Source organism: Cololabis saira, chromosome 22 (assembly GCF_033807715.1).
Source record: "Cololabis saira isolate AMF1-May2022 chromosome 22, fColSai1.1, whole genome shotgun sequence".
In the NCBI taxonomy this organism is placed as follows: Eukaryota; Metazoa; Chordata; class Actinopteri; order Beloniformes; family Belonidae; genus Cololabis; species Cololabis saira.
This window is the reverse complement of record NC_084608.1, coordinates 19,003,063-19,019,159: the sequence shown is the minus strand read 5'-3', so window position 1 is coordinate 19,019,159 and position 16,097 is coordinate 19,003,063. Positions and strand designations below refer to the sequence as shown.

General features: G+C 43.0%; 1 protein-coding gene across 3 annotated transcripts in view; it reads right to left on the bottom strand.

Annotated features, from left to right (window-relative positions):
- Positions 1–1,948: 1,948 nt before the first annotated feature.
- The window catches only part of nck1b (NCK adaptor protein 1b), a 40,282-nt gene continuing 26,133 nt past the window's right edge, over positions 1,949–16,097 (bottom strand). For 2 of the 3 annotated variants that reach the window (XM_061713979.1, XM_061713978.1), the window contains exons 2-5: positions 14,976–15,026; positions 13,797–14,037; positions 2,897–3,645; positions 1,949–2,789 (exon numbers count right to left, since the gene is read on the bottom strand). In XM_061713979.1, coding sequence (XP_061569963.1) covers positions 2,589–2,789; positions 2,897–3,645; positions 13,797–14,022 — 1,176 coding nt within the window. In that variant the 5' untranslated portion in view covers positions 14,023–14,037; positions 14,976–15,026 and the 3' untranslated portion in view covers positions 1,949–2,588. Of the gene's footprint in view, positions 2,790–2,896; positions 3,646–11,667; positions 11,859–13,796; positions 14,038–14,975; positions 15,027–16,097 lie in introns of those variants that run through there. The other variant, XM_061713980.1, reaches the window with a different exon arrangement.

Genomic DNA, 16,097 nt, shown 5'->3' with positions numbered 1-16,097 from the left:
CAAGGATGTGTTCAGATTTCCCAACTCGCCACTAATCACTCAACTGACGCACATGCAAAGCTTTAACCAAATGGGACTCGGTCATGTCGAGGGGAGTGGGAAGCACAGGGGGGGGAGAAGAAAGAAAAAAAAGGTGGGGGTCGGACTAAAGCTTTGGTCGTGAGAAAGTCGTGAAGGCACATAAACATCTAATTCTGTTAAAGTGGGGCACATGGTGTTGGCATTCGCCACTTAAATACTGTACAACATTGCAGATGCTGTAGAGCTGGAAGCCAGGAAGGAAATACCTCCAGGGGGGTGGGGGGGTGCTTATAGCACGATTAATTCATGCTGTAGGCAAACACCGTCTACGCTGTCAGAAAAGTGGGACTGGATGTAATAAATTAACAAGATGCTTAAATCAATAGGAAAATAGGCACTAATGACCTTTGCAAATTTGATTCATAAATGGTTTAACCTGACAGTTCATGAAAAAAAATCAACAAAAACAGAAGCTTTATATTAATGTGCTGTAAATCAAGACATCAACTGTAAATGAGAGCTTTAAAAAAAGAAAATGGCACTTTGAACCCATCAGAAATCACTGACTAGTTTTAATAACTGGTATTTTGCCACGCTAAATGGCGCCGTCATCCACCTGGAGAACGGAGGGTGAAGTAAAAAGGCTCACACCCATGTTTTATGTTCTTTGTGGCGTTAACCGATTTTTCCCATGCTTGTATTAACTCGACCTTAAAATCGCTGCCAAAACCCTCCCATGTTAAATCTCTTCTCCTCTGCTGCGATGCCTCAGCGTTGGCCCGGCTGCGTACGGCCGACGAGGCGTGGTATTCCAGATACTCATATCCAGGGGAACGTGCTCTCCAAGTCTCCTCCCTGGTTCCTCATTCATTGGGTTTGTATTTTTTTTTCCTCTCTCTCTCCCTCTCAAGTCCATTTTTCCTTTCCTCCTCTCTCAGATCCCCCTTCCTCTTGCTTTTTGTGCTCGGCTCCAGCCGGCCCCAGCTGGAGAACTCATTGCAGGCATTGTGATCATCGTCGTCGTTGTCGTCGTCTCCGTGCTGGAGTGGCTCCCAGCTACTGCAGCCACTGGTACCGGCTGCCCTTCATTATTCCATCACCGCTTGATCCTCCTCTGCTCTAACAAACACTCACTTGAAACCTCTGCTGTAAATATACACCATGTGTGCCACTGAAAACATATACACCCACTGCAGTCTAACTTGTCTAAGACCATACATGTCCTACATAACCCAAAAAAATTTAAACTATCTCTTGGATGACTTGGTGGTGGAAGCCGATGCTCAAAGATGGGGTTTTTAATCCATCCGTTACGTGAAAATCCTCTGCCTGCTTAAGAAGAGGAAAGGGGCGCCTCTGTGTGATGTATATGCCTTGCAAACACAAACTTGACCCCTGGGTGACCCCGAGCTCCTCCATTCCCTCCAGGAGCAGTGACATCATCCTCTGGCCTGCCAGGCTGGCTTTCCACTTCCTCTATGAGCTCTACAGGACTATTTTTCCCCCCTTTCCCCTTCATCCCGAAAGTTGTCCCCTTTGGCAAGACTGACGAAACGCATCAGCTCTCCGCTACACGCTGGGACGGGGAACGGGGGGGAGGAGGGGCCGGCTATAAGGAAAAATACTTTGTGGCTCTTCGTGTTACTTCAAGATGCACAGACTCCTCCTCATCCGTCTGAACAGTCAGTCTCTCCTATGGAAGACGCAGAGAAGGTGGTGCGGTACTGTTTTGCATGCATCCATTCAAAGTAATAGGTTTTAGAGCCTGCCTCAGCTTTGCAACATTCATATGGTGTGTGTATACAGCAATATGTGAAATAAGCTAGATATCTAGTTTGAATCTGCACACGCAAGAGGGAACAAAAAGAAAAAAAAAATTGTGGTATTCCAACCTCAACATTGATCCTAACAGAAGTGTAAATAAATATAGTTTGGTCACTTAGTTTTTATTCATGATAAGCATAAGTTGTGGATTAGCGCGTCCACAACCATGAAAAAAAAATGCTTTAAGACAAGACGACACAAATGAACTGAAGAGTAGACGTGCAGGCACGGGTCCGGATGTGCTAACATCTGAAAACGCCTAAGCCACGTGGTTCTGGTATGTTGTGTACAGTTTTAAAAAAAAACAAAAAAATGATCACATTTTAAAAGAAACAGTTAAAAAGATTATATATTATCAACAAATTAAAAAAGAAAAAAAAAAAAAAGAAATCTAATGCAAACCTAACAGAGGTTGAAATACATGGCATTGCCTATGATCTAGCACATCTGGATAATTTAAAATAGGCGACCAAGAGGCCTGTAGTCAACTCTCAGGGGTTCATAGTCTCTCGTTTCCCCCCCACCCTTCATGTCTCTCCCATGCTTTTTCCATACCTCCTCTTGGAATGCTCAAAGAGGCTTTTTAAGTCCTGATGATCTGTTGAGTCGTCAGGCTTGAAGCTGAAATGTTAGTGTGTGTTCTGGTGTAAGTATATGCATTTCTGGATGCTATCATTATGTAGGTGTGTGAGTTGGTGTGTGTGTGTGTGTGTGTGTGTGTGTGTGAGAGAGAGAACGGTGGATCAGGAGGCGGCCAGGGCCTTGACCAGGTACAGTTTGTCTCCCTGCTCACTGGTGAAGATGGGGGCCTTTTTGTAGTGCTCAACAAGCTCTTCCATAGAGTTGAACTTGCGCTGTCCAATGCAGTAAAGGTTTTCCTTCAGCTGCACTTTGAAATGCTTGTTCTTGCTCTGCGCCTTCAGGGAGATCGAGAAGTCGTTAGGCTGGAAGAAAAGGAGAAGAAGGAAGTTGGGTTAGTAGCGGTATTTGAAGCAGCCACAGAGAGAAGGTCAACCCGTGTTGGTCTCACGAGCAGATGCGGGCCACTGACCGAGGATTCGCTGTCTCGGATGAGGAAGTCTCCCTCCGAGCCTCTCTGATTGAGGGCCACTTCTGCCTGATGGCGCGTCACTTTCCCGTAGTACCACTCCTTTCCTGCGAAGCGCCCGCTGGCCGAGGGCGAGATGTAGTCGCAGTCAGGCGTGGGAGGCCCCGCCGTGGGTCTGTAGGAGCTAGAATCCAGCACGGTGACGTAGTTCTTAGGCACCAAGCCCAGCTGTCCGTCCGCTTTGCGGCACTTCCACCATTCCGGGTCGTTCTCCGGCTTCTCCACCACCTCCATCACCTCGCCTCGTTCAAAGTTTAGTTCCTCGTCGTTGCCTGAGCTGAAAGGGTAGAGCGCCTGCACCGTGTGCAGCACCCGGTTCCCGTTGGTGGTGCTGTTCACCACGGCGACCAGCTTCTCCGTCAGCGATCCGGCCGGGTCTCCCAGGCCGCCCATGCCGCCTCCTCCCCCCGCCGTCCCGTCCACGTCCTCCGTCACGTAGTTGGAGGGAAACCAGCCAGAGTGTCCGTTGTAGCTGCCGCGCCACCAGCCGTCGCTGCACTTCTCCATCACCACCACCCGCGTGCCCTTCACCAGGGACAGCTCGTCCTCCCGCTCCGCCGTGTAGCTGAACTTCACCAGGGCGGGCAGGTTGAGGTCGTACAGCCGCTCGCCGTTGTCTGTACTCAGGTCTGTGTCAGCGTTGGAAGCCGTGTCTCTCATCCCTCCCTTCCTGCCTTTCACCTTCCCGATTCCTAGAGAAAAGAAAGAAAAACAAAAAATATTTGCAGAGATCATTGACATGTACTAGGACTGTTCGATTTTGCCCAAAAATAAAATCTCGATTTTTTTCTCTCAAAATCCGATTTTCGATTACGATTATTTTGTGAATTGACAAAAGGCAAAGAAATGATTTCAAATATGCTGTTTTTTTATTGAACATTTGCCCCATTGGGCTTTAAGTGCAAACTTTGCTCTTATTAAACCAAAAATGAATGAATAAAGTGCAAAACTCTGTAAAATAAGTTGAAAAAAAGTTTTTAAAAATATAATAAAATATAAAGTTTTATCTCTGAAAAAAAAAAAATCAGCAAATCAGCACTTGCAAACATACAGTAAGTTATATTTCCAATTAAATAAAACCAGACATTTTCTAATTAAACTTAACTGGGTCTTTGCATGCTAAATAATAATGCAACCCATGAAGGAGGTAGAGGTGTGTAATGTCAGTCATTACATTTGCTGTTCACATTTGCAAGTTTTTTGCAAGGAACACGAGCCGGTCTACCGCATCTGGCTTGAGGGATGCCCGGTGGGGGCACTTGTCGCAGGTATTGAGAGGTATTTCCATCAATCATTAATATGTGTGCAGACAAGGTAAAAAAAATTAAAAATAAATTAAAAAAATAAAAAAAAAGTGAAAAATCGATTTTACGATTTTCACGTTTTAACATCGTTCTAATTACATAATCGCGATTACGATTTAAAATCGATTAATTGAACAGCCCTAACATGTACGCTGCAGAAACTGAACTGGAAGGTAAAACAGGCCTTTTTTGTAAACACACTTGAGTCTTACTATTACACAATTCTCTCAGCGCTCCATTTTTCTCACCTTTCCACTGGTGTGAAGCAAGTCTCAACAGAAAATAACAAAAACCACAGACACAAGCCATTGCAAAATACCTTTGAAACGTTGGAAAAAAAGAAAAGAAAAAAGCCAGACAAATAGCAGGGGGTAATGAGGGTGGGTAAGCAGGGCTAAATATCATTCCTTTCCACATCACAGTGCCCTATCGCCCCCACACACTCAAAATCCACATACATTCTTGGGGATTAGTCCTGGGCACTGAGGAAACAAAAAAGTGAGTGGGATGAAAACTTGTTTTGGCATGGACGTATTAAGTCCTGTGGAAACAAAAAAAAGGAAAAAAGAAAAGTGGTTTTATTCAACTGCTGTGGCTCAAACGTTCAAATAAGTCTCAAACTCAGAGCTCTGCGGGGCCAAAAGCGCTCGATCACATTTCGTTGCTGCTAATCACCTCAGCTACTCCGACACCTGCAGCTCTGCGTCCGCAGCATCTCCATTTCAAACCCAGAAAACGTAGCTCTCATTCCCCCCGGCAGTTTACACCGACTCGTCATCCCTGATTTCCTGACCGGCGAGCCAAGCGTTTGATTTCTGGATAATGTGGGGCTGAATGACAGATTGTCAGGATTTCGTGAACGCTGTTTCACTAAGAACCCACAGCAGCTGTCAGATGGCTCTCGGCATCGACTAAAACTTTCCAAATCTGGCAATATTTTAAAACAACACAAGGATTACCATGTGATCCATTTTCCGAGTTAAAACATTTCCACTTAGCGAGCTAACTTTCCAAGAGTTGTGTGAAACAGGTGTATTTGGTGGAGGATGTTGAGATCATGCCGGTTTCTCACTCCTCAGGTGACCAGAAAGAGTAAGTCCTACTGCCCAGTCAGGGTTATTTATACATTAGAGTACTGTAATCATGGCAGTCCGTGGTCGCACTGATGATGCACACAAACCAGACCGAAGCTGGGACTAACCAGACACCGATAGCAGACAGCGAGCAGATTTAAGACGAGACCCCATTTCTGATTACGCTTGCAAGGCTATTGCTTGCCTAATCAAAAGACAGCTGCTTTAAATTATACAGTGGGGTAAGGGTGGAGTCTCCAGGGCAGCGCTGCCAGGATGGTGTGTATGGACGTGCATTTGTCATCCGAGTGGGGATGGTGAATGTGCTCCACCACAGAGAGATTGTTGGCTCAGAGGTGCCTCTGACTCAAGGAGAGCAGACAAATTTCACGGTAGCGCTGAGAGTCCAACGTCAAATTGCTTCCAGGTAGACCCTGTTATTAGTCACACCACTGCACGTAACTACAGACTCCAGACGCGCTGTTAAGAGCTGTCGTCTGTAGGTGGGGGTTAGATGTTGTGCAGATGATAGTTAGGCATCTTTGCAATCGTACAAACTCAAACAGGTGAGCGCAACACAAACAGTGGAGAGGGAAGAAAAACAAAACAAAAAAGAGTGAAGCACTTATACCAACATGAAGCACTCTTCTTTAGTGCGATAAGCATGGTAGACAAACACTAGAGCCTTTACATGTAAAAGTACATAAACATCAGGATGTGCTCTGCCGGCTGAAAATGAACAGATTCGAGCACCAGCTGAAAACAGAGAGACAACAGAGAGTTTATATATTTTATCTCTCCGGCCAGGTAGGCTTATCAGCATTTCTCTCGGGGCTTTTCATTCGCTGCTTCCTGCTACAATCACCTGAATGCTTTGCATTAAAAAAGCAGAGCTGCTGCATTTGACTAGATGCTCAATCTGTACCACGGTAAAAACTGGAAGTTTGAATTTGCCTGTGCAGTTACCGATAGATGCTGAGAAGATACGGCACTGTTATTGAGAGAGGCTGCAGCTCTGAAACCCATCTGTTGCGCCGTTAGTTAAATCGCAAGAATTCACTTGCTGGCTGCGAGATTGAACCTCCTTTTACAGTTCAGTAAGAGATCCTATCTTTTCACATTAAAACACACAGAATGGAAACACTTTTCCAGAGGAGGGCACGGCTGCATTCGTCCCAGGGGGTAGGAACTGACTTTGGTGAAAACTTAATATCATTCCAGGTTTGTCCATTCACTGACATTTTGAGCGTTTCTGTACAAACCAACGGACTTATAAATATGCCAACTTCTACAACTTGTTCAGTGAAGTAAGGAGACGGAGACACGTGTACACACACGTGCTGGTGGGTTCTCAGAACCTCCAGAAATCTGTAGTCCATCCCAAAAAAATACAATTTCATAGAACTACATGAACTTAAGGGGGTATCATATGCGGTGTGTATTTTTAGCGTTGCTCTTGAGATTCCTGCTTACAGTTACAGGCTTTTTCCCGTGCGTTTCCTGCGAGAGCAACGTAGAGGAAGGAAATTACACAGAACCAAGACAACAGCAAATTACAGTAATGTGGAAGGAGGGACATGACACGCACACGGTAACCCCCCTCAGATAGGGTGGCGTTTTATTTACACATGATGCACACCGGCGGGGAAGAGAAGAAAGTGCCTGGGATTTTTTCCGGCTGCGAGTGACATACAGGAACTAGTTTTGTTTTTTGACTCTGGCCTGCCTACGCTGCCCGGCTCTCCATTGTCTGCCACGGCCCTTTCGACCCCTCGGCTTCCCTCCATTCCAGGGCTCTTCCTCTGTGGACGACAACACCCCGCGTCAGGCTGTCTGATAGCGCCTTAACATTCCCCCTTTGCCTTGACACTTTTGCTAGTAGTCAGCAAAGTCCAAAACAACCTAAGGGCCACTCTGTCGCGAATTACTGTCATAATGTACATCGCAGTACCAGTCAGGACGGCTTAATTATTATGTTGCATCGCTTTCTGGTGACAGACTTTCACAAAGTGCTGTACATGTTAATAGGAATTCAAAGTCCAGAAGCTGAGTGGAAAACAGCAGCCACCAGGGACACGGTCTGACATGAGACACAAACGTTGAACGTAACGACAACGTGCTCAGTCGAAAACAGTGCGAGTCGATCACATGAAAGGCGATGCGCGCAGAGGTGAACTGGAGGATTCTGGGTCGGTGCTGGCTTTAAAGGCTGCAGCTTTAATCAAGTTGCTAACACAGTTGACAGATGCAACGAAAAAAAAACAAAAAAAGAACGTGCAAAGTTCTTTCAACTTCAGTCATCTGAGACATCAAACGCAGAAAAGCTTCGATCTCTGATGGAAAAATAGTTTGTGGAGAAGAGCAGCTCTAAATCTGCACAGCAGCGTTGCAGTCAGGAGCTCAACGAATAAAATTTGTTCTGATTGTGAAATAGTCTTAGGGTATGATCCATCAGGCTGTAAATGGAGCAACTATTCACATTGTTTCCAGATAATTTTAGTAAAAACACTTGAATGATGAGGTTATTCTCCCCTTGGAGGTGCTTCATTTCTAACCAGGTATCGGTCAACAAAAATATTGCAACTTTGTGTCCTCTTTAATCTTTTTCAACCTCTTTGAGGACCTCAAATAACATGGCGAGTGATCAAAGTTTAAGTGAAGACTATGACCTTAAAACTGTTTTTCCATCTTACAAAATAACTCAAGGTTATTTAAAAATAAGCTACCGGTATGTATTAAAACCCATCACATAATGTACGAACAGACTGCAATTAAATGGCAAAAGGTAACTATATCGAATTGGCTACATGTGGAGAAAGAAACCCCAAAACCTATTCATCAAAACTAGTTGACGGGGAATTCATTACGAAAGATGTAAGACGTGTTCAATAAAACCAAAATAAATAATTCAGCCACCATGTTTTCGTAGGTAAAAAATTAAAAAACAATGAATTCTAAATGATAATTTTTTTTTAACGACTGAAAGATTTTTAAACTGAAAGATTTAATATTTCAAATATTTAAATTTTTGATTGAAAACCGCATCAATAAAAACATTGACCTTCTCTGTACAGTTTTTATATCTTAAACATACTAGTCAACATCTGAAATGGGTCATTTGATCCAAGTTGTCTGAGGACAAGAACGGACATTGTTCAACATTCAGGCACGCAAGTGTGTTCTCGATTACTTCAAATATTGACTATTGTTTATAAACGACCAAAAGTGCATTATTCATATCATATGATTTGGTTCGAGGTCTTTTGGCAGCAGAAAGTATCTCTTCAACCCCAGAGTACTTAAATACTTCAATAACTAAAGCAGAAGAAAAGACATTCTTCCTGTTAAAATACTAGTTTCAATTTCATTTGAAGGAATATTTGATAACTTTTAAAAACATGCCAGATGGTTTTCCCTTCTCCCATCCCTCCTACTGTCAGACATCACCCAAAGTAACTTTTGACTCCTATCCCAGTTGTCTGTTGCAACAGCTTTGCTTTTTGGCACCAAGTCGAATAAAAAAATGATGAAACTAGCTCAAAGAATTACAATTGACATCATGGTGGAGGTGACTGAGAAACTCAGGAAAGTAAAGATGGAGAAGAAAATGAGAGCAATCAGAAAGATACTCTTGAAGCAACCTAATCACCACACTTCTCTCTCTCTGTAATTTCCAGTACCAGAGAAAGAAGAAACCGCCTCTACATGGCATTAGAATAATCAATCAGCCAAACAAAGCATGTGACATGAGCAGAGTGACAACGACAAGTATCGACAAAAGGCATCCGGTGATGTAGGAACAGCAAACCGCTGCTGGTTTGAGGTAAAAACTTGTTGATCAGATGCATTATTAGTTCTAGCCGTTTTGAAAAGCGTCTCTTAGACACTCATATGTGACATCACATAAAGCCCGCCCCCTACCCGTTGTGATTGGCTCAGTATGTTTTGTACCAGTGGTATTAGCCTGTGTACGGCTGTGAATGAGAGGGTACCAGACCCATTTTAATGAGAGAGAGCATTTTAGTGAAGGTGTATGGCTGGACAGGCTGGTGGAGAGCAGGGTTATAATAGTTTTGAATTTTTCATTTTAGTTTAGTTTTATTTCGTTTTGACTTTTTCTCCTTCAATTCAGTTAGTTTTAAGTCGTTTTTAGTGTGGGTTTGCTAGTTTTTATTAGTTTTTATATTTTCAAAAATGCTTAGTTTTAGTTTAGTTTTTATTGGTTTTAGTTTTAGTTTTGACATCACGGACCGTGAGGCGTTCAGGTGCCGTAGCTGCCAGTTGGAGATAAACGGCCAGAGCGGAATAAATTGATCATACCAAAAGGCTTATATTGACAGGGACGAAAACGGAGGAAATTATATCTATAATTTCAGTTCGTTTTAGTTAGTTTTCTAAACACGCAATATAGTTTCAGTTAGTTATCGTTTGTCTTTTAATTTTAATTTTTATTTAGTTCAGTTAACGAAATTGTTTTTTCAATTTTACTTTTCGTTATTTCGTTCGTTTTCGTGAACGATAATAACTCTGGTGGAGAGACCCTTAAGCTCCTTTGTGGTGCTTTAACGCTCAATACAACCAGTACTTGATAAGCAGCAATACTAATACTAATAGTGCTGCAAATCCATCTCTCAATGAAACAATCACTAAAGTATGAAATTATACTGATAAGAAGAAAAGGTTAAACAAAATAAACAAACACCACCACTTTCTACTGTGTCAAACAGGAATATTTCAATATTTTGGACTGTTGTTCCCATGAAACAAATATTTGAAGATGTGAATCATGTGACTCCAAAAAACATCATCCATTACTTGATATCACAATGACCATCTTAGACCCTTAAATTTCAAAAGGGAGCTGTGACGTAGAAGTCCATGTTCTTCTCTAACAACATGCGTACAATGCTGGCTACTGTTCAACAAGTCCAGACCACTACTCACTTCCTCTGCTGGGAAGAGGAGACAGGAAAACAAAGAGGAGCGGATAGCGTCACAACAGAGAGAAAACAAAAGAAATCTGAGGCTTAAGTGACATTGACAACTCTCTCCCCAGTTTCTTCGTTATGATTAATATATTCTGTTTTTATAGTCAAGGAACAGCGGTGAAAAGGAAAAAGGAGTTGAGAATGAAGGAGTGATGGACTGGTCCAAAAAGACGGCCCATGCACCATGATTCAACTTCCTTCTAGCCTCCCTCTTCCTCTCTTGCCTCGCACTTCTCCAAAGCTCGGGGAGAAATGTGGCTCAAATTAGAGTTTCCGCTCGCTGGGGAGGCTGAGAAACAGGAAAACAGTGGGAGGGGATAGAGAGAAAGAAGGAGAGAGAAGACTAAGAGCTCTCAGTTTACACAAGCCAAACATCTGTTAGCTCATCGCTAGCTCCGTCTCATCCCCTTACACCCGGGACGACAAGCAGACACAACCAGCAGATAACACTCGGTAGCTACAAGGTGAGATTACAGCGAAGGGTGTGTGCCGGGTCCTTTTGAAAACGTGTGTCAGAGTGTCAGCTAAGTATCCACAAGCCACAGAGCGTCTTAGTAATGACATTCCCCTGATAGCTGACGGAGATGCGGGAGATGTGAGCCAGGTCCCATCAGTCAGCAAGGACCCCTTCCTCCTCCCAGCACAATGACTACAGTGTTCTACATGAGCACCCCACATCTCTTTAACTGTAACTCATGACCAGCGCTGGGGTTTATGCGTGGAGTGGGGGGTGGCTCCCAAAATGAGTGAGCTTGCCCTGAGGGAAGCATGAAAGAAAACAGGCGTTGGTTATGTCTTGAGATATTCCTTAACAGGGTGGGAGGGGGGGGTCTTAGAGCATGATAATGTAATCCGCCAAGTCCAGCCTTGTTACTAAGGCAAATAGTAGAGAAAAAAAAAAAAAAAAGAGGCAAGATTACTGCGTGTATTCGTTTAAAAGAAAGACACAGAAGGATTGCTAAGGCAATTACAGGCTTGGGCTCAGCAGAAGGCTTTCCAAAAGCATATCCACCCAGTCTCTGCAGCCGCTCACACAGACACTCAAAACCTGTTGAGACACCCTCTCCCCGCCTGATCAACATGTTAACACACAAGTCTGCTTCCTCTTTCTCTGACTGTGGCTTTAAACCAAAGAGAAAAATCTCAACATGAACATTCAAAGAAAACTGACTAAATAAAAAAAAAAAAGACACCGCTGTGGCATAGTTTGAAAAAAAAAAAAAATGAAAAAGAAAAAAAAAGTGGCCGTTCAAAGTTCAGGGAAAAGATTTCCGGGCCACTTGTAAATCGACACACCGGGCAGAACAGCTGAAAGGAGCCACAGAAGGGTAGGAAAGTTTAAAACTCACGAAAGAAATGTTTGAATAGGTTGGCCATGTCCATTTTGGGCTCGCCGTCTTTCCCCCTCTGTCTGTCTCTTTCCCGGCCCCTGCTCTCTTCCCACTGCAGCTGCAGAGTTATTCCATGTGAACACCCAGTGAGTGGGGCGGGCCGGCGGAGCAGGGCGGCCCACTCCCCGACCATGTGGTCGGGGATTAGCCAATGAGGGTGCGGGACAGAGAGAGGCCTTCAGTCCAGTTTTGGAAGGCAGACTTACAGAGGCCTCATGGAGAAGGGAAGGGAAGGGGGGGGGTGTTGAAGCTCAGAAACAGAGACCGGAAAAAAGGAAAAAGAAAAAACAGTTCTATATAGAAAGTGTTAAAACTATTTCCTGGTTGTTTTACAGCATTTTCTTACGTATGAGAGGGTAGAGTGCCTCCAAAAATACTGGAAAAAATGCGGGGACGCAGCAGCAGCTGAGTGAGTCAGGACACACTCAGTGTCACATGACTGCAGTCGTTTGCTGAGACAAACTTTACAACAAACCCAGGAAGCAGGAGTCCTCAAACATCGAAATGCACACGCACAGGGCCCTCTACAGACAGATCATACCATCAGACATTTTTTTCAAAGAATGTCAACATTCCACACCTAGCAACCAGAGCAAAAAAAACTAAAATATCAAGTTCCCTCCCACACAGCATCCACATCCACTTATGGATCATAAACCGGTACAAATGAAGGTTAAATCTGTGTAAACTTTCTGGTTTTTTATCTCATTTCAAGTACAAGTTACACAAAACTTATGATTGTATTCAGAAAAACTGTTTGATCAATGAATAAAGTGACAGATGGGACCTGACTCAGACAACACACACTCCCACACACATAAACAGTTGTATGACATATGGCCGTCGATCAAAAACAACTACGCAAGACGAGGTAGACAGACTTTAAATCTAGCTGTTAAACAATTTACATCAGATGAAGCCATGACAAAAACAGAAGATGCTGGCCAAACAAAAACACTGCCCAAATATTACCCTGCTCTAACCGCAGCCCTCACATCGGCCAGAGGAGGGGGAGAGGAACAGGAAGAAAAAGTTCACGGGTCCAAGAGATAAGTGTTTTGCAAACACTGCAGAGTGCGATACAGTTATGAGTGTATGACACATTTGTGATGAAGAGAAAAGTCATGTCTGATGTCCATCCTCCAAGAGATTACACTAAGCAGGAGGATTCCATCTTAATCATATATTAAAAAAATAAAAACAACAAAACACAGCCCTGAAAACTCCAGTTTGACTGTCACTTAAGTTAGATAAAAGATACAACAGACGGCAAGCAAATGATACATAATCAGAGACGAAAAATGAAACTTTCAAGAAGCATTTTAAGAGAAATAATCAACCACTGAAATCATAGGCAGAACTAATGCCAGTCTGACTGATGCAGACCGCTCACCACTCTGCAAGTATCCGTCACCGAGAAGAAGAGCGCTAAGAAATGGTAACCTTGGCTTACATTCACTTACATTTAGCTTACTCATGAATCTACAATGCCCTTGGAAGATGGCACAAATATTACAGTAGTGCTGAGAGAGCAAACACCTGTCCTGGTTCAATTCCAGTCATTAGTTGAGGAAAAAATAAAAATAAAAAGTGGAAAAAATAAATCTTTTGCATATGCATATTTTTTTTAATGGCATAAGACAAACGTGTAAAAGGCAAAATAACTGTCAAAGCTATAAATTAACATCTGCGCGTAGATTTTAAACCATCAATCCAAGTGGGGCAAGAAAAAGAAAATGTGGCTGCATTTCAACCAATCACATGTCAGTGTGGGAGCACATTCTTGTCGTGATCATGTCATACATTTTATACCGCATTAGTGTGGTCAGAAGCAGTAAATAGTACTGGCCTAGATAAAGTCTGCAAACATGATGCTACTTATTCTCCGCCTGTTCGTCCCCACAGTCAAAAGGATGCTGTGAGGGACTGAAGATGTATAAATATTTAGAGTACCACAATCCATGTAGCTTTACTGGCACTTTATGAGACCCTTCGCAAAAGTAAACTTGCTGTCTGTTCATTGATTATTAATTTATCCCTCGTGCAAATCCCCATTAAACTGAAATAATAATAATAGATTTTTTTACCGAGTGTGTCTTTGAGATTCTTGACAATAGAACCTTTCCTGGCGCTGTTTTTCCTCTCCACATAGTTGGATGGCACAAAGCCAGTTTTGTTGGTGGCATTTCGGACCCTCCACCAGGACTTGGAGTCATCAAGCAGCCACAGACGTTCGTTTTTCTTGATGTCCAGCTCCTGGTCCTGCTGGGCCATGTAGTCAAATTTGGCGATGACGATCACCTCTTCAGTCATCTTGCACTAGGTGGACTGATTGAAAGAGAGGAGAGAGGTTAGACAGGGAAAAGGGAAATATCTTACATTGCAAACAACAACAAAATAGCATCCAAAACACCCTCTGATTCTGACAAAAATGCAGGTATCAAGATCTGTGAGTATTTACTCTGCTCCAATTGATACCACTTATCTTTTTTTCATAAACACGATTCACAATTTGTCTATGTTGCTCTAAAAACCAGAACAGGATGCTATAATACCTTGACAGATGGATAAGCGAGTTGTCGGATTGAGCAAGCGTTAGCATTATGCCATCACTATGATGTCATCTTTTGCTGGATGGCTCTTATATAAGGCTGCAGTTGGAGAGGTGGCACAAATCTTGCAAAATCTAACACAAGCAACCTTATGAAGCATTTAAGTGGTCATCAATTGACTTTACTGAGTCACACGGAAAGACAGAGTAAGCAGTAGAAAGAAACTCTGGAGTTTGCTTATCAGAAATGAGAGAAATTCCTCAAAAAGTTGTAGAATTTGTTGTCCTAGATGGCCAACGTCTGTCGGTCATTAAAAATGTCAGACTGAATGAAAGGGTGCCCCCACAGTGAAGTGTGAATGACACTCTGGTGACAATCACCTGATAGTTATTCAATGTTAGGAATAAAGGCATCAGATCGGTGCTCAGTATCAATTGATAATCTAAAGCCAGGGTTTGTAATCAGTATCTGAAAGAGGGGGAACGGGTGATGAAATATTTCTCCCAAGAACAGTGTTTTGTTATGTGCCACAGCAGTATAAAACTCCTTCAGATGTGGCATACCTTACACAAGTATGGATCCCAAGTATCATTTTTCCTCCATCTGCTCAGACTTAACACACATTTCACTCCCCAATTCTGCCGTTTGCTCCTGGAATAATTAGTTAGATGGCACACTAAAATTTAGAAACTCTTTGTAGATGAATAATTGTACCTGTTCTGCATCAAAGCTGAGAACTTCACAGACTCTGATGCTTCTGTGGACCTGGAAAGAGAACAGAAATGACAAGAGCATTAAAAATCAAGTCTTAAAACTATTCCCACAGACATCGTTGCTGTCTATGTAGTATTGTTGTATTTAGTCATGCCAAGAGAAAGGTGGAGAAGCTTATCCAAACATACAGCGACTAGGCCTGAATCCTGCAGAAATTACAGCACCGACTTCCACAATTTAGTCTTGTCAGACAAAATTTCCCTCCACCAATTGTATTCTCAATACAGCAGATAAACGACTTCTCTTTTCAATTTTCAACACCAATGGCTATCAGAGTAAATAACTAATCTTAGGATCTACATTCTTCATAATTTTACACAAGGGAGGACTTCCCCTCAGGAGAAGTCCAACGATTGTCTTTTGTGTCGGGTATCAAGCACGAGCCAGGAGGATGGCAAAGATTACTGTAAAGGGGAAGTAAATAAAGGGGGACTGTGCGTCAGCAGTGATTCGACATCGAAATAAAGTTCCCCCACTGTGTCCTAATGATGAACGGTGTTTTAAATTTAGCTCTGGCCAAAAAAATTAAAATCCTACAATTTGTACAACCTCTGCAGTACTGCATAGGTTCTGCTGGCCATCGAAAATTGTAATTTCAAAAAAGCATGATCCACTGTGGAAATTTGCGCGACAATGTTCAACAATGAGCACATTCACAACAACAAGTCTTATGATCCATACAGCCACTAGCGCAGCCCTGCTAGTCTTGGGTTCACACGGTCGATACTTGGATCAGCGCTGAGGGGGTGAGGGATTACTGAAGTGGTTGCTTAGCTGTTCTGGTGTCATGAGAGTGGATGAAGTTTCAACCCCCCCACTCGGCCGAGTTCAGGGACCAGACACTGACTTCATTGATAGGGAGCTGTTGGTTTTTATTTGTGGCAGCGGTAGTGTCTAGGTTTCAGTCACAGCTGGCCTTGAGATGGGCGCAGAACCTGATCTTGGGCAAACATGAGCGGAGGCAGCCAAGCTAACTTCCAGCATGATTAACCAAGTGTCCAACAACTGTTATTTTCTCACAGCAAACTTAATGATGCTTATTATTAAAAAAAAAAATATCCA